The 19,405-nt window shown below is 40.7% G+C and overlaps 2 protein-coding genes across 2 annotated transcripts in view; both read left to right on the plus strand.

Moving 5' to 3' along the window:
* Window positions 1–701: 701 nt before the first annotated feature.
* On the plus strand, window positions 702–7,799 carry LOC137298390 (uncharacterized). Its single transcript, XM_067830647.1, has 2 exons — window positions 702–839; window positions 5,515–7,799. Exons 1-2 carry the CDS (start codon window positions 765–767, stop codon window positions 6,646–6,648), a joined length of 1,209 nt encoding a protein of 402 aa, XP_067686748.1. The 5' UTR covers window positions 702–764; the 3' UTR covers window positions 6,649–7,799.
* Window positions 7,800–13,117: 5,318 nt separating this feature from the next.
* LOC137298389 (innexin unc-9-like) overlaps window positions 13,118–19,405 on the plus strand; it is a 40,424-nt gene continuing 34,136 nt past the window's right edge. Inside the window, exon 1 of the mRNA XM_067830646.1 lies at window positions 13,118–13,389. The gene's annotated coding sequence lies outside the window, so the exon portion shown is untranslated. The remainder of the gene's footprint in view (window positions 13,390–19,405) is intronic.

Here is a 19,405-nt window from a genome sequence, read left to right on the forward strand (position 1 = left end):
TGGCTACTCCATCTGATCTAGGGAATATTGTGACAATCCAGGCCCAATGAGGCCTAGTGTAGTCGCCTTGCTGTAAAAAGAGGGGTCGACCATAAAAGCCAGCTTGATTGATTCAGAAGAACGATAACGCTAAGAATACTATCGACCACGTGCAGTGGAGGTAGGACTTATCACTGCCCAACCCTCTGCAAATGTCCAAAAACGTTTCTTTTTAAACTGCGATTTTAAACAGATACCTGAACGGTCAACAATAGTGAAAAGTTCGCATGTTTCAATTCGACACGGTTTCTGAAATGATTCTTCGACTCAAGCGATGAGTTAGCCTAAACACAGAATTCGAAGCAAATATATAACTATAACAAACCATCACGTAGAATATTACACTTCAAGGAAAATACGCACAGCTCAATACGACTTGCTGGTACACATTCATACTCGCAAAGGTCTGAGATAAACATGTTTGAGATTCTCGCCATTTCAAGACAAAGAGATAAGTGCGAAGGCATGGTATCGCTGACTTTTACAGAAAGCAGTAGTTTCTTGGAAGTTTCACATTGTGTACAACCCGTGTGCAACGTTTGTATGTCTTATCAATAATCAGGACACTACTATATTACATTAGACCGAGACAAGCTCAGTCCCGAATCAATCTCTATTTTAAGGCACACGCAACGCTATCACTCCTGAGATGGCCTACATAATCCGGGGGATCCCCACATGTGACGGGGGATAGGGCTCGGCTGCAGAGCAGCCTCCTCGCCATTATGATTGCGCAAGGCATTAGAAGAACACATGTACAGCTAGTTTGTTTCAGCGTGGAGTTGCATTTCAGCAAAAATGTGAGTAATATTTTATGAATTACTTACAACTGCAATATCTGACGCATATCACGACGCATCAATGTGCAATGTGTGCGTGGTTGGGAATGGGTTTAGCGACCAGAACTCGGATACGGGCAGAACCATTCTGTATAGTAACCGCAAAGCGACGTAGACACAGATTTCATTTCAGATTGTCGGTTTCAACATAGCATTGTATTTGGTTATGTTTGCATTTTAAATTAACACAGTTAAATAAAATGAACCATCGCAAAGCTATGCTTCAGAGGAAATTGCCTCACGCTATAATGAGTGAATGATTAAAGAGTACAAATATCTTAAAACACTCATGAGATGTTTACAAATTACAGTGAATGATTAAATGTTGGTTTTATTATTTATTATAATAAATATTGAAAATGGAACAGTACTAAATCATATTCCACACATCAATCGCTTCATGTTTCAGTGTTAACCCGGAGCAGTATCGTACCGTCTCAATATTAAGTAGGGTTTTGCGAAAATGTGGGCTGTTTATTCCAGTTCTGCAGCTGGTCGTGCCCCATCTCCCTTTGCTTCAAATGTTGTTCGCGTAGAAGCAGCATGCTATCAGTTAGATGGCGCCAGAGACTGGAAAACGATTTTGGCTTCTTACACCAAAACGCTACACATATCCTGCTTGTCCTTATACAAATCTGCCTTTGTGATAAAGCTTTCTGTTCTGTGAGGGAGTGAGTCTAGTTTTACGCCACTTTTAGCAATATTTCAGCAATATCACGGCGGGGGACACCAGAAAATGATTTCACACATCTTTCTGTTGTGAGTGGAATGATATAAATGTATCCTTTCACAAAACAGTGGGTTGCAGTGCAAGGACTAGACAGTTCAGTTATTGAAGTGACATGTAAGTACTCTGCACCTTAAGTAAAACCTTCATAACACGAACGCCAGTATCTTGATGTATGCTAATAACTGATGTTTAATTTAGGGCTCGTTCATAATTTGAAACCAGGTGGTGATGATAATTGTTTTATGGAGAAGCATGTACAGTTTGAGTGAAACACACCTCGCCTAAAATTTATTAACAAAGTGACCCCCTTCCATCTCAAGCACAAAATGCCTCCCCGGCCCACCCAGATGTTTAAGCATAATATCTTCCTCCTCTCTCTCTCTCTCTCTCTCTCTCTCTCTCTCTCTCTCTCTCTATCTATCTCTCTCTCTCTCTCTCTCTCTCTCTATCTCTCTCTATCTCTCTCTCTCTCTCTCTCTCTCTCATCACCTTCCAGTCTCCTCTGTGGGTTCTCGAGAATCACCTTATATCCGGTTATCGACTTCTAGGAATTGCCGTAATCGCCGTTTCGTGGTAATCAAGCCGTCGCTTATTATTCATTACTGACATTCTGGGAAGAAATTCACCACATGTGGAGCACTGCTTCGTATGTGATGAATGTTCTCTAGATACGAATACTGTCTGTGAATTCCTACGGCAATCAAAACATTAATACAAATGAGTATTTTCTTTTGAAACGATCTCATGATAAATGTCTGTAGACAAGGTCAAGCCGTTATGGAAATAATTTAAGTATATTAGATAAACCTCGGGATGTTATCAACAAAGAAAACTATGTTTCAATAAAATGGCAATACAACCATAGTCTATTAAGTCTTTCTTCCAATCTGTATTGACAGAAGTTGTTTTCATAGTCGTTTTTATCTGATATCAAAATACTATTTGTAACCTTACCAATTCAGTACGTTAATTAACACATTGATAACAGTTGAACTCCGTCAAAGACTTAGCGCCAAAGTGATTTCAGCAGTTGAAGAAACTATTAAAAAGAATGCAATAATTGATTATTACAAATGGGACTAATGTCAAATTCGAGGAAAACGATTTGGAAAGTATATTGTTGGCTTCATTGTGCGTATGATACGTGTTTATTTTTAATGTACACTGTTGGCTGAGTATGAGTTAACGAGCTCAGCGTTATTTTTCACCTTTTCAGTGTTAAGTCACTGCACTCACAGTTACGTCAAAACAATTATTGTGTTATTTCATCAGAGGATCTTACCGTGTAACGAAATACGACTCTCTTTGTTAGGGGGGGTAAGAAGAATGTTTGTAAACGTGTTCGTGCATGCGACTGTTTTATTCAAAATGTTTCCTCGTTCTTTGTTGTACGTGGTCGAAGAACCGTAATCGGGTATCCACACGTTTATGACAGGAAGACGGGTGTCATGGTTCTGTTTCTATGTGCCAGCGCATACACTGTGTGTAAGTGATTCAGATTAAATTGCAAACGTGTTTGGGTTTATTTAAAGCGACTTGTCACTCAGTCTTTAGTTTTTGATAACGATTAGTGTAATATGAGTGTTATATGGTAAAACATTAGTATTATATCAGTATTTATATTGTCTTGCTCTTTAAAGTGACTCAAGTCTAAATATTGCTTAAATCTGTGATTTTGGCCTCAGTAAAAAAATGTCTTAAATCGGTTATCAAGTACATTTTTCAGCCTTAAAAGTTAAGACTAAAATCATTTCTTGTCTGAGCTCAGCAAATGTTTTTAAACTTAAGCAAAGATTCGACTTTGGATTTTTTCATGACCCCGGGGAGAGATATGTTAAATTCCTTGGAATTTCTTAAATTTAGTCAATACCTATCTACTGACATCGAAATGCTACACATTTCAATGGGAGCGCCTCTGAATCCAATACATACATACATATAGGTCGCTGAACATTAATGTTATAAAGGGGTGTTACAACCCTCATCTTTGAATGGCGTTTAAAAGTGATTGTTTTCCCTTTAACAAAGAGTTTCATGACGTCAAATATGGATGTCAATAAAGTATAATGATAAACAAAATTGACTTCCCTACATTCTCATCTCTTAACCCTTAACTGTCTGTTCTATAGCATGCGTGATGATCTGGTTCAGTTGATCTTCGGTAACCCATGTTTACCATAAGAGCCGACTAACGGGATTTAATGTCACGTCTCGCTGACGCGGTTTGCTCGAAGCTCAGTTGTGAGGATGAATGCTCATGATGTGGGTCACCAGAATGACTGATCCAATAATTCCATTATCTGCCGGCTCTCTGTCATGTAGTCGTAATACTAGGGATGCGTATAATTGCAATATATTGAGTGAAGTAGTTTTAACCAAAACATCACTCATAATCGAGTTAATACTTGATATATAGTGAGTCAGTGAGTCAGTGAGTGAGTAAGTGAGTGAGTAAGAAAGTGAGTGAGAAAGTGAGTGAGTGGGTGAGTGAGTTTAGTTTTACTTCGCACTCAGCAATATTCCAGCTGTATGGCGGCAGTGTGTAAATAACCGAGTATGGACCAGACAATCCAGTGATCGACAGAATGAGCATCGATCTGTGCAAATGGGAACCGATGTCATGTGTCAGCGAAGTCACCCGATCCCGTTCGTCGTCTCTTACAAGCATAGTCGCGCCTGATTTACATCTCCAAACTACAAGAGAATCACTTTCTTTGATAAAGCTTTAATAACAACTTTCAATCATGACAAAATACAAATATGAATTATTATATTATCTGGCACAAATGACACAAGGAAATACCCAAAGATTTCCGAGTGTCACGAAGTTTGTCGAATGCAAGTCCAAATACCGGTTTTCGACCAGCGTATCGCAATAGGTATCGCTTCATGACTGACGCGGTAAATACCGGTTCTATTGCGCAGCCCTAAGTAATACAAAAACAAACAAATATGTATCATGAGTATTTGTTGCGTGCGTGCGTGTGTTTAGAGAGAGAGTGAGAGAGATGGTGGGGAAAGAGAGAATCCTAGTATTATATAAGGGCACAAGTTATTTGTGTGTGTTGTGCCTTCGCACGTTACACAGCCCATGTTTACAACCAAACATATATTACTATTTCATAAATAAACATTTACGTTCAATAAGGTTAACATTTTTACCGCTGACCGACTGTGGAATTGCCGTATTTCTGATGAACAACACAATGTGCAAAGCTCAAGAGTCTTTGAAGCGTCTTAAAATCTACACTCGTTGGATTGAGTGATGGGAGTTGGGTGTTGGCCGCAGTTATGTAGGGGCTGGCTTGATGCTATATTGAATATCATACACAGAGGGTGCATGGACAAGTTGGATTCACTAGAAGGCTACAATATCATCTCATTCCTGCTGTCTCTCGACGTGGTTTTACTGTAATAAAACGTAAATACCAAGTCGTCCTCCAGAAAATAGCATACACTAACTCTAGTTTCTAAACATATATAATTTGGATTGTGTACAGACCCCAAAGTATATATATCCAAGAAAGCCCACGCAAGTCTAGAAAATGTGGTAAGTCTAGATTTCCATACCTTCAGGGTCTCTGAAAATGAAGAAAGTCACAGGGCTCCATTTCATTATATGTATATTTTTTTTCACTATGAACGTTTTTTCAGTAAAATATGTTCATTTCAGAGACTAGTTGTTAGTCTAGAGATCCGGCTGAAAACGAAGAAATCTAGACTTGCTTCATTTTGTCTTGCGGGGACTGCTAGATAGTAGGAAAATAATGTAGTTCAGGAACTACGAGACAGACTATAGATAACACTAACATTTTCATTTTCTTCCCCAGGTATTTCCAGGCGCGCCTCCTGGACTCAACAGCGGCAGTATTTCTACTAATGGCACTATTCATCCTTGGTCTTCAGGTGACACAACCCCCTTCCTGCAAGTGCCCGCGGGGATTCACGTACGCCCAGTGTAACTACACAAACATGGTCTGCTTGACGCAGGCCTTCTTCGTCAACCAAGAAGCCATTGTTCCCAACTCTGAACGACCTGGTGCTGAGCCATCGGGTGACGTTACCACGCACTATGACGTTGTACAAACTGACGTCAACGCGTTGAAGAGGGAGATGTCGAATAACGAAGGTTCTATTTCTGAGATGTCCAAATCAAAATCTCAAGGATTCAAACATTCCTCGATCATCAAGCCACACAAGATTCGCGTGGAAGTCGTTACGAGCGGCAAAGGACTATATTCAAATTCTGTAAATGAATACGACATTTTGAGATCAAAGTTGATTTTGTATAACGCTTATGCTGTTATTTTGATAGCTGTTGCGATACTGTTGTCAGTACCTAAACTTGTATGGGTATATACATCAGTTGAGAAGGACATTACATGTATGATTAATACTTTCGCGTACGCCGGAACCGATTCAAGCACGGTGTCACGACAAACATGCGTGAATCAGATAGTTGGAGACATGAAATTTTTCCTGAGGTCTTGCCAGGGCAGTTTTTACAAGAACATTCTGTTAATGCACATTCTGAGACCTCTAATTCCATTCCTAATTCCAGTGACCTTGACCTTCATACCAGGGGTCAGTGCCAAAGAAGCCTTCACCTTGAACCCCATGACGTTAATGTCAGCACTACATAACCAAAGCATGACAGTGTTTCCGTCAAATGCTTTCTGTCAGTTTCAAGTCATTAGCAAGTCCACACCTAAGTGGGTATCAACAACTTGTCTTCTCCCAGCAAGCGAATTGCTTCAGATCCTGACGCCAGTTCTTATCGTTTGGTTGGTTCTCCTTTCAATATTTGGTTGGTACAAATACTGCTCGTTTGTGAAGGTCATGTCCGTCGCCAATCAGAAATCGTTTTATGGAAGACATGGTCTGAAAATGGATAAAGAAGATGCAACATCGTTACAGAATGTGTTCGGTAATGACGGCTTCTTGCTGTTCACACTAGTCTCGGAAGTGGACAAAGGCAATATTTTGCCCTACATAATGTACGATCTGAAAGCATGCATGGATAACCGAATAGACAGGTAACAACTCTGTCTCCATTAACGGCACAGCTCACTAGTAAATGTCTTCCTTGGCAGGGCAAACGCTGGATCATTGACTTTAGTAAGGGGTGTTCGGCATTTTCACTCAAGTTTTTTTTTGCGTAAAATATAAAATGGCGATCACGGAACTGTTCTATTGTTCTTTCCTGGACTTTAAGGAAACTAGTCCTCTATATAGACAATGGAACAATTATACCAAATGCAGACCATGCAAGTCTCCGATATGTGGACTGATTACCGCAGTTTCCGGAAAATAGAGAAAATCTCTAGGCTCATTTTTATGTACATGACTTTGGAACTGGGAAATATTTCATTATGATTCCATTTTTGCTGTGGTGCTTGTGTATTTTCAATTTCATTTATGTTAGATATGTGTACTGACGTTATGAAACTTTCAGCATTCGTGTAACACCGACGTGCGCAAAATCATTTGAAGTGACGTTCTGATTTACTTCATAACACTACAAAAGGAAGATTCTTGATCATCTCACAGCCTACGTGTTACCCGCAGTGTAATGATCCTTTGTTGGAGATAAATATCCGTTAGCATTGTGTGATGTTAGTGCCCCGATAGTTTCTAACACAGTGTTTGCAACTTGCGGAAACATGGAGTTGGGGAGAGAGAGCCTGTGGTTGAATAGCCTAATATGGTAAAACATTAGCGACGCGCGAAGATCCTTGTTCTGTTTCGAACAATGGTGGGTGAAATATTGATAGGATATTGTTGAAAGCGGCCTATAACACAAGTCGCTGTTCTTTTCAACTGTAAGACAGCAGGTCATTGCATATCATAACAATTCATACCATTAATTCCTATCACACCAAAAATAACTGTGAATCTTGTCCCATCTCCCCATCCCACCTCGAGAACGGAAGTTGGTATTTCATATCTTTATTCCTTTATTCCATCCTAGTCAAGGTCAGCGATGCATAGTTTTCTTGATAATTTTGTGATTTGTCTTTCATATCCTAAATGATGTCTATAATATCATTTGAGTGGCTTCCTGTTCAGACCGTTTTTACATTCAATTTATTTACACATTCATGTATATATGACAATTTAATATTTTGTAGATTTTTTTATATGTCCGTGTGCATTGACCGTAACTGCTGGAATAAAATCTATTTTTTCAAGATAGGGTTTTTCACGTTTTTGTATTCTTGTTGAAATTACGTTTATATCTGATTCAGTGAAATGTTGATATCAGTTGCTATTGCAGTAGTACGGAAAATTCAGTAACAAGGTGCTGTGGTGGCAGTTTGTTTGTTTGTACTGTAACGCCACATACCATAATATTCCGTTGGCTTGTAAATAACAGGGTTTGCACCAGATAAACCGGTGATAGATATCATTAGCATCGTCCAGCGCCCTCGAGGCATGATAGCCCTTCAAGAATGGCAGACCCAACAACGGAGAACGATATTTAAGTAGCATGTGTTATGCAGGCCGTAGTGAGTGAGTGAATCAGTTAGTGAGTGAATGAGTGAGTGAGTTTAGTTTTACGCCGCACTCCATTCCAGCTATATGACAGCGGTCTGTAAATAATCGAGTCTGCATCAGATAAGCCAGTGATGAGCACCGATCTGCGTGATTGGGAACCGATGACGAGTGTCAACCAAGTCAGCGAGCCCGACTACCCTGTCCCGTTAGTCACCTCCTACGACATGCATGGGTTACTGAAGATACATTCCCGAATCTTCACGGGTCAGTAGTAGTAGAAGTAGTAGTAGACGTAGACGCAGCAGCAGCAGTGCCTGTGACTGTCTAAGATCCAGCACTAGCTGCAGATTGCGGCAGCGACAGGGATATCAGGAAAAAAACACCAGTTTATGCAAAGGTGACAAAATCTTGAACGATATAGTAATGTATATGTGCTACAAAATATGATGTCGGATCCAAAAGTTTTAATAGTTACACTACACGTGTCATAATGATTTAACACATAATGAATCACATGTACAATCGTAGTCAGAGACGTAGTATACTTTTCTTAGTAAGGGGGGTACCATCCACGTTAAAACAGTGTTATAACAATAGTTTGATGCACAGAATTCATCAACCCAAAATGAAGCAAAGGAATCTCCATACTAGGGACCCTTTCAGTTAAAATGGGAATGTGTTACTAGCAATATTATAATATATTCAGGAACTAAACGTTAGTTTTGCCTGGTTGTGGCGACTCCCTGCTAAAAACATTTTCAACTTTACATTTTTGGTTTAACATACACTCAATTACGAAAAGTATTGGGTCAACGTCGTCAATATTCATAATGGGCTTAAGATATTCCGTACACAATTGTACAATGTCGATTGTGATAGCCCTTTATGCTGAAAGCGAACCTCCGAACAGTAAGCGCAACACAACGTTCTCGCTAAGAAAGGTGATAAGAGTTAGCTCCCTCTAACAAATCCCACGCATCGCACCTGTGTCCACCATGGTTCTATCCATCCTCGATATCTCCAGGGTATACGTTCCGATAAGTCTCCACTATAGCCTGGATGCATCTACGGCTCAGCCCGATAAATGTATTACCTCCCTTGGCTGGCTTTTTATCCAATCAGGTGTCTACGCTGGGAAGTTGAGCGAACCAATCACAACTCACTTTCGCTTTTTAAATTATCTCACCGATTAAACTTGGCAAACAAACCAAGCAGAGGTTCTCTGGAAGAGGTAGATGGGGTTCTTGCATATATATTCAAAAGTTTCGGACCTATAAATTTGTCTGTGTGATTTCCCCAAATTGTGTATCGCACGACGAGCAAACCTTCGCAGTTGTGACTGCTACCTTTGTTGACACTGGCAAGTTCGGTTATAACGGCAGTCTAGCTGATTGGCTACTGTGAGAATGCGGAACCAGCAAAGGGAGGTAATAAAATTATCGGGCCGATCGGTAGATGCGTCCAGGGTATGGTGGAGACTTTTCGGAATGTATACCCTGGAGATATCGAGGATGGGTTCTATCATGATCAGCAGATTATTTTAACTACAACATACTTCAGATCTGTAATACTCTCTAATACTGCAGCACACTTCATATCTACTTTACTTTGGACTTGGCGTAAACGTCGCTCCATTTCATCCCAAGCGTGCCCGATACCGTAAAGTCCGGAGAAACAACTGGCCAGGGGTGTACCGGATTGTTCTGCTGTCACAACACGAGCGACATGTGGACAGACATTATATTGCCGAAGCTTTAAGTTACATCACTGTCCATGACTCCCAGTGTCACAGACCCGCAGAATCTTTATTTTATGTAATGTTATATTACCCCAGGGAGACTGTAACAGTCTGCAACTGTTGTAGATTATCCTTGGTGACGTATAGTTACTTTTTCCGTTAGTATATTGATATCTTCACCGCTTGAATACATTATACACTATATCAGTACCGTAGCTGAATACAAATTCTTTCATGTGTGTACAGAAATTGAATGTGGAATACTTCATCTGTACCGTACAACTTACTTCATCTCTATACCATACTTAAATACACTATTCTTTAAAACTATGCATATTTCATGTCTCAACCATATATTTTGTACAGTATACGTCATACCTATTCCGTTCTTCATCACTACAGTGTAAGACCAGTTTTACGAGGCCCTCGAACAGACAGTAACCAAAATCCCGGGGCTCAGAAGGCTTATGCCTGCTAGGCGACTTCAACGTCAGCGTTGGACCCGACTGGCAGGCATGGCCAACCTGCCTGGGTCACTTCGACCATGGCAGGGTGATTGAGAATGGGCAGAGGCTGCTTGAGTTCTGTTGCCACCACGGACTCTGCATCACGAACACGAATTTCATGTACAAGGAACTGCATAAAGGGTCCTGGAGAAACCCCCGATCAGGCCACTGGCACCAGCTAGACCACTGGCACTAGCTCGACCTCGTCATCAACAGGAGAGCAGACCTCAGCAGCATCCTCCACACACTAAGCTACTACAGTGCTGACTGCGACACAGACCACTCTCTCACAGCCAGCAAGGTCAGGCTGAAGTCCCGAAAGATCCACCACGCCAAAACCAAGGGTCGTCCTCGCATCAACACCTGTGGCATTTCCGACCCCGTCAAGACCCAGAGCTTCGGCAGCCTCTTCGAGGAGAAATCCATTGGCCAGCCATCCACTAACGACCCGATAGACCCCGTCGTCAAGTGGTCTCACCTCCGTGACGTCATCTACGACTCTGCCATAGCCGTGTTCGGAAAGAAAGAATGCTGACTGGTTCGAGGCGCATTGGGAGGAGATGCAGACAGTCACCAAGGAAAAGAGAAAAGTACTGCTGGACCACAAGCAGAACCGCTGTCCAAGCGCACTCGACGCTCTCAAAGCAAGGCCCAGCGGACGGCCCGCCACTGCGCCAACGGGTACTGGCAGAACCTGTGCTCCCAGATCCAGTGAGCTGCCAACTGTAGCTACGCCAAGGGGATATATGAGGGGATCAAAACTGCCACCGGCCCTACGAGCATCAATGGGATGGGTCGAGCATTACCTCAAGCTCTACTCGACGCAGAACGTTGTCACAGACGTTGCCCACGACCCTCTGCCCGGCCTACCTGTCATGGATTAGCTCTGCAAAGTCATCGACTCTCTCGCCTGCGGCAAGGCGCCGAGGAAGGACGGCATTCCACCAGAGGTCCTGAAACATAGGAAGGAAACCGTCCTGCAGCCGATTCATCCCCCAAGGCATCAGGGACGCCAACATCGTCACTCTATATAAAAACAAGGATGATCGCAGCGACTGCAATAACTACAGAGGCATCACCTTGTTGAACATCGTCAGTAAAGTCTTCGCCCGAGCTGCCCTCAACTGCTTACAGATCTTCACTTCGTGCGTCTATCCCGGGTCGCAATGCGGCTTCAGGCCTGGAAGGTCCACCTTGGACATGATCTTCTCTCCGTCAGCTTCAGAAGAAGTGTCATGAGCAGCAGCAGCCACTAGTCCTCTCATTTGTGGACCTGACCAAAACCTTCGACATGGTGAGCAGAAGCTGGCTCTTCCAGATCCTGAAGAAGATCGGCTGTCCCCCAAAACTCTTCACGGTCATCACCTCCTTTCACCAGGACATGCGGAGCACGGTCTGCTTCAAATGGGGCGACCTCCGACCCTTTTCTTAGTCCACAACTAGTTCAGGATCTTCTTCTCGATGCTCCTCTAGTATGCTTTTGCCGACTGCGATATCCGAACGAGGCAAGACAGCAAGCTCTTCAATGCCAAGACCAGGGCCTACGAGGTCCTGATACGCGAGCTCCTGCTCACAGACGACGGAGCTCTAACATCTCATAGCGAGGAAGGACTACAGCACCTCCTCAACAAGCGTTTGGATGCCTACAAAGAGTTTGGACTAAGGGTCAGCCTCAAGAAGACCACCATTGTGGCACAAGATGGGTCCTCTCCTTCCACCACATTTGGGGACATCGAGGTTGTGGGCGCCTTCACCTATCGAGGCTCCACCGTGTCGAGCTCAACATCTCTCGACGCCGAGATCAGTTCGAGGATGGCCAAGACTGCTGGGGTCCAAGCCAAGTTCAACAAGCGAGTGATAGAGATAGATAGATAGAGAGAGAGAGAGACAGACAGAGAGAGAGAGAGAGAGAGAATGTTTATTTAAGTGCTCAAATGCTCACACATACGTGTACCAAAACGCGCGCACATACATACATATACATGCATACATACATACATACATACATACATACATACATACATACATACATACATACATACATACATACATACATACAATGAAATACAATAGTATTACAATTATACAATACAAACATGCAATACATAACTGTCATACGAACGTGATACATTCATCCAGTATTAAATGATGTGGAGTAGTACATGAGAAAGTAAGGGTGAAATATTAAGATTTTAAAAATTACGATGCAAGTTGTGAACAGAGTTTCGATGACGTCAGGTGTTCGTGAAACGGAAACGTAAGACCAGTCGCGCAAAATCAGGGTAATTAATGAAATACTGGATTGGGTTTCAACCCTGCTGTAATTATAGACACTGTGTAATTGTACTTGGTAATTTCCAAACGTACAATGGAATCTCCAAGGTGACGGTGTGACACTCATGCGAACAGCTTTCGTTCTGTATGTTCACACGGTACATGTTTCTCTAAATCATCATCGCAACCCCAAGTCATAATTTATGAAGGGTGCCTTACACCTACTGCCGCCAGTAGTACCACAACAACCACCGGTAGCAGTATATAGTTTCGCCAGTGACATGTTGCTGTTATTTTTCTTTTGTTTGTTTATTATTTTTTTCATTTGATTTTCCAATTTCATTTGTGTTTTTTTTTTTGTTGTTTTGGGGTCTTTTCCGTTTGTTTTTTTTTCTTTATTATGTTGTTTTGTATTGTTTTGTTGTGCACTAGATATCAATATCACACTGTGAGCACGCGATTACTCTTCGGCGTAAATCGCTACCATATGGTGACTTGGGGATTTTGTAAGGATCAGAAAGATTGACAACCGGTTTCCATGCCAAATCAAGAAATTTCACTGGCTGAAATTTGCGCAATACGCACCCCAGTATGTATGTGTCCTGTTACTGTTAGATGCGGTGATTCAACAGGAATGACACATCCACATGTAGCAGACGACAAGTCTCACGCGCCCATGTGACGTCACAGAAACGCCAGACGACATTTCGTTCAACACTTTACAGTGCGCAAAGTTGGATACCAAAGTCACAGAACACCGCCAATGTAAGTACATACTTAAAAGTAGTCCATATCTCAAGACATTGATTAACACATAGCTATCAAGTAGTTTCACATTAACTCATTATAACTCAGTTGTTCCCTGTCCCTAGATGGAGAATGGCCACATAGGGCAAATGACTGTTGACCTACATCTGAGCATCTCGACTCCATGCGAGGACAAACTTGTAAACATACTATACATTCTCAGCTTTTCGCGACAATCATGATCCTGACAGTTGGAATTCTTTGGTCGCATTTTGATTTAAAATATTTTGCAAGTGGTTGGTTTGGAATAGTCGAATCTCGATTTTTCATATGTCTCCAATAGATAATGGCTACTTCCCTTTGTTGACTGACTACAGATTTAACTGCCGCGATTGAAACGGACGTACGTGAAAACTGAACATGAAAACTGAACAAAATGCTTTTTGTCAGTGCGTATAACGGACATAATTCATTGTGGACTTCATTCACATTACGCAAATTCTATCCTCCTTTTAACATCTCTATAAAGCTTACCTGAAAAGGCCAGATAAGTTTGTCTTGTAACTCCATGTGAATTAAGGCGGTGTGAATTTAACCATTGAAATACTTTATCATTGTCAATGCATTGATTTTATATGGTTTCTCATAACGTATATTTACAATATACAATAGAATTTGGGATAGGCTATGTATTAAGTTTGTTGTTTGATTTTTTGTCGTTTAACGCGAGCCGGGACCAAACAGTCGAGTGACTTACATCATGAGTATCGAATTTGGACCTAATGGCTTACATCAACCAAGCAAGCGAGCCAGATTCCGATCTGCTATAACTTAAACGAACTATCGGTTTCTGATAACCATTTTTCACACTGATTTTCACAGCAGCAGTTGCCTGTGATTGTTGTGAAGTACGTTCAGACTAATACCACTCACGCACGCTTACACAACCCCTAACTCACTCACTCACTCACAGTCAAACACAACCCTCATACACTCTCGCTCTCATACTGACATTTTAGTGGGTATCGTTCTGTGCAAAGTTTCACCGTCTCGCCAGTGAGAAAACTACGTTTTACGGTGTCTTTCGAGGCCTAAAATAGAGGGATTAATATCTACATCTTTTCGTAAGGTTGTTTCACCAACCTTCTAGGTACATACTCACACGAGACATTATTGATAGAACACATTTTACTGTTTGCATCATGAATAAAAATATTCAACGCCGCCCCAAATTGCAGTCTCCCTGAAAAACAAGTCACTACAAAGTAGAAACCGATAGTTCTCAGAATGTTTTGTTTACCCCCATTCGGTTGGACTGTACCTTCCCACGCTTCAGGTTCCGCCATGTCCCCACTCTCCCCCCACCCCCTCATACACGACGTCCCAGAGAAGGAACCTTACACCCTGTGTTAGATTAGAATCCCACTCCCCCAACCCCCTTCCGGAATGCCAAGGGGTTCCAGGCAAGCATAAACATCCTATGCCATCCACTTGCCCTGCTTTTCCTCCCCTCTTCCCTATTTCTGATGGATATCAGGGTAATTGCTTTCAATTGCACATGTTTTGAGAAAAAGCGTATCTATATCACACAACATGGTACGCAGCAGTCATCTTCTCTATCAAATTATCATATTTTAAGGACTAAACCGTTGTCAAAGGATCCAAGAATAATTATAATACAAAGAAGCCAAGACAGCCTTCATTTTCAAATCCTGAAACTTCAGAGACTTTCCAAATATTAACAAAACAGTTGTTGTCTTTGGATTTTTGTTAGGTTTTAAAAGGCTGACAAACGGTTTCCTGGCCCAAATTAGAACTTTATCTGACTGCATTTGCCAAACTGACTTGAACTGTATGCAGTCAAATCCCGATGAGTCGAATTGCTGGGGACCAAGCAGTAAATTCGACATATAAATGTATTCGAGACAGGTATGTCCATGAGGGTAGAAAAAAGATGATCGAATGCTGAAGAATTTCCGTGATTCGGCACAGTAACTCTAAGTTTAGCACAGCATTACCAGTGCATATTGATTCAGCGTCTGTACACCATGCACACCAATAACTCTGTTGTAAACAGTTTTAAGTAAATATGAGGTACAACAACATGAGTACAATGCATTTTTCTACATAAAAATGACAAAATCATTTGAGTAATCATATGAATTCATTAGCCAAACATATTAAGCCTAACTTAGTCCCTGACCATATCTAAATTTGATTGTAACAAATATGCCCCTTTAAATTGAAAAGGAGCCTAAGTGCGACATTAAATCCCATGTACCCGTCACAAACAACACATGTCCTGAAAAGTATAATCATTTGAAGAATTTGACCTTTAAACGCATTCATTGGAAAACTGGAACGCTGTGATCCAAAGTACAACCTACAGTGATTATTTGTGTGAAGATATGGTGAGTTTAAATTACTATAATGGACATGATTGATCGTGTACCCATCTTTGACCTTTAGGTGGATTTCATAGGTCACTGTCATTAACAGTGCGACTCAACGGTAAACTTGCTCACCCAAATGTAGTCTCTCTCAAAGTCTGGGCTACTGCCTAGCCCTCCCTGCAATGCTAAAATCTAATGAAGCAAGTCCAGATATCCTCAAGGAATCTCCAATCTCATTAGGGGTCCTTTTCAATTTACAACTTAACACTGGTTCAGCCAAGGTCAAAGAATTGTTGGGCTAGAATGTAATTATGAATTCTTTTGGATTTGTCATGATATTTTTTTCTATGCAGATTGATGTTTCAAATAATTCAAACTTTTTCTACTAAATGTCAGTCAACCATTGGGCCGACATGAGTGAAAGCTACCTATCACATGCCTTTGCTAATTGGATATATGGCGGGCATTGTGGTAGTTTTCTTTAATGGAACTAACCCAGAACTGAACATTCGTGGATGTACACTTGTATTCTTCAAAGTTTAGGAATATCCAAAGAATAAAATTAGTTGACTTTAAAATTACAGTGCAAAAGCCCTTTTCTATGAATGAACCATTAACCATTAAAAATCAGTGATCAGTTCTCTTCGCGATCTTGTATGCAGTGAAAATAATTAAATTTTTTCTCATGATCAAAATAAAAAAAATCTACAAAACGCGTTTCTCATTGCACGATTCAGACTAATATAGGTCTGTCGGGTCACTGGACTGTCTGATCAAGACTCAAGTGTTCATAAGCAGCCGCCTAGCCTTTCTTCCAAGACTATACTGAAGGCTAATCCCATGGATGTCATACGTATGGTGACTTTTTTGAAGCATCCTCGATATCTCCAGGGTATATGTTCCGATGAGTCTCTACTATACCCTTGATGCATCTACGACTCAGTCCGATAAATTTATTACCTCCCTTGGCTGGCTTTTTATCCAACCGGGTGTCTACGCTGGTAAGTTGTGCGAACCACTGACAACTCACTTTCGCTTTTTAAAATATTTAACCGATGAAAAGAGGAATAACGAGTTCTTGCATGGATTTTGTTTAAAGTTTCGGACCTATCAATTTGTCTGATTTCCAGAAAATCTGAGTCGCACTGCAGATAAACCTTCGCAGCTGCGACCGGTATCTTTGTTGGCACTGGCAAACCCGGTTGTAACGAACGAGAGCTTAGCTGATTGGCTAACGCGGAGCCACAGCAAATGGAGGTGATAAAGCTATCGGAATATATATATTGATATAAACAATCACACGAACTATTGATTATATATATTGAGACGTGCAAGTCTAACAGGAACCGAATGGCCGAACTATTGTAATACGTGTGGCTGATATATGACTTCAACGCCAGAAAAGTCTCGATTATCTGCCGACACAAACCCCTTTTTCAGTGAAAGTAAAAGTGAAATGTCTATGTATGGATCACTGACACTTCATTATGACACCCGGTGTTTGTCCATGACGATAAGCTTATTGTGTCCTACCGGCAGTATTACTCAGTCACACAGCTCTTGCCAGACTACTCTGTTAACAAACCTGGTATAAATCAATTGGAGGGCCAGACAATCACGGTGAAACGCTTTTGCTCACATTAAAAACGACATTTTTTTGGTTTATGCAAACCGTTTGAATGAATGCTACAAGTAGAGAAGTATATGCTCAACGTTTGACTGCTTTTGACTGTCATCACTGATATTCATTGGATACAGGCATATATTAGTTACCCCAATACTTCCCCTTTTACGACCAAATGTATATTTAATCAAGACTGAATATTCTTTGATGTGTTTGTGTTATTTTGTGAAGTCCATTTCTGGTGCCGCCTCGTAGTATTGCTAGAATATTAATCAGAGCTCCAGATACATTTTCTAGCAATTTGGTATTTACTCTCATGTTTGTTTATGGGTCTTTTAGGAGTAACAAGCATTTTGTTTCGAGTACTTTTACACAGACTTTCTTATCCGTAATGGGCAATCATCTCTCCTAAATTTACAAATAATAATGCATCTCAGCATCTAAAGTGTTTTAGTAATTGTTACATTGTTAAATAGTTAGCAGCTATTTTATATACTAAACATGGAGGTCGTGTGACTATCAAAGTAAACTCCAGACATTGGCTACGGGTATAATAGTATCAGATTCTATATATGCAGACATTGCCTACCATTTGCTAATGCTGTTGTAGAGTTCGCGATCGGGTGCCACGAAAGAGAAATTAGTTTATTGAGTGAAGTAGTATTATTGACCTATTGAGTTTCAAGTGATTCTTATGCGGTTTGTGTACTCCAAGATTCGTAATCATTTGAGTAAATGTGATTTTATGGAGTAAAATACGCAAACTAGCGCCTTATCTGGATCTCTGAATAGTATTGATAAAAGCTGCGTAAAACTAAACTCACTCACTTTGTATCGATAGCTACTACATAACTATCACATAACTACTGCATAACAACAACACAAACTGTATTAGAAAAGGTCTAACCATTTCCTCTTCCACCGGTGACACCAGTCGCAAACATGATGCTTGTTTCAATTTTTACCCAACTGGAATTGGATTTTGAAAAATAAAAAAATACATTTATGAAAATGAATGACACATAAAACCATTGATGATATTCGGGATAGATACACACATCAACATCGATGGTTGTTCGGAGTAACGACAGCTCACATTTTTGTCATTCCTCGTCTAATTAGTGCTACATCCTGTAATTACGGTGAAGCATGTCCACCACGCTGCATGCACTTATTTGGCAGTTATATGTCATTTTTATATTGACAAATGTGATTGATGCTCTTTAAGGAAATATCTTCCTGGCGACACAGAAGACTTATCACATCAAAATCGTTAGTCACAGACTAACAACTTGTCTCTGAAATTATCATATTTTACAGAAAAACTCATAGTAAACACATTGGGAAGGAAGGGGACCCCGAGACTTTCATTATTTTCAGAACCTGTGGAAATATAGTCTTGCCAGATTTTCTAGACTTGCATGGACTTCCTTGGATATATTTACTTCCGAGTCTAGTATGGCAGATTAGTACAGGCCCTGATACAAATATATCCAAGATAACCCATGCACGTCTAGAACACGTGACAAGTCTAGATTTTTACAATTTCTGATAATGAAGAGGGTCTCTGGGCTTCTTTTCATTATATTTGATGAATATAATCAAGGAATTATTTTCTGGAAAATATTTCCATTTCAGAGACTAGATGTTAGTCTATAGGATCATGAAATGCTCAGAACGTAGGGACGTATAACGTTTATGATAACGCCAACGCATGTCCCTGTTTTGACTTCAGTTGAATCCCGTGGTCGTTGATTTATGAGGTAATTGATTTGCCTTTGCATGTGTTTGTACCACTAAAAGGAACAGCATACACTTACCATTTCGCGAACACTTTGTATCATCAATATTTTACAAACACGCATTTTACGATGTGATCGGAATCGTAGAATGGTCTCTATTATTCGTAGACATTTCTACTAATTTGTGGAAATTGTTTATCGAGAAAACAGCTTGATTAAACATCCGTAGAAGGAGTCTATGTACATGTAAGACTTCTGTAGACATATATAGACGA

The sequence above is a fragment of the Haliotis asinina genome, chromosome 10 (assembly GCF_037392515.1).
Source record: "Haliotis asinina isolate JCU_RB_2024 chromosome 10, JCU_Hal_asi_v2, whole genome shotgun sequence".
NCBI lineage: Eukaryota > Metazoa > Mollusca > Gastropoda > Lepetellida > Haliotidae > Haliotis > Haliotis asinina.

What these genes read in the sequence shown, in the direction of transcription:
- LOC137298390 (XM_067830647.1), top strand. Translation starts at nt 765, where the DNA reads ATGATTGCGCAAGGCATTAGAAGAACACATGTACAGCTAGTTTGTTTC. An exon ending in AGTTGCATTTCAGCAAAAAT is followed by an intron (nt 840 to 5,514) that starts GTGAGTAATATT and finishes CTTGGTCTTCAG; the next exon opens with GTGACACAACCCCCTTCCTG.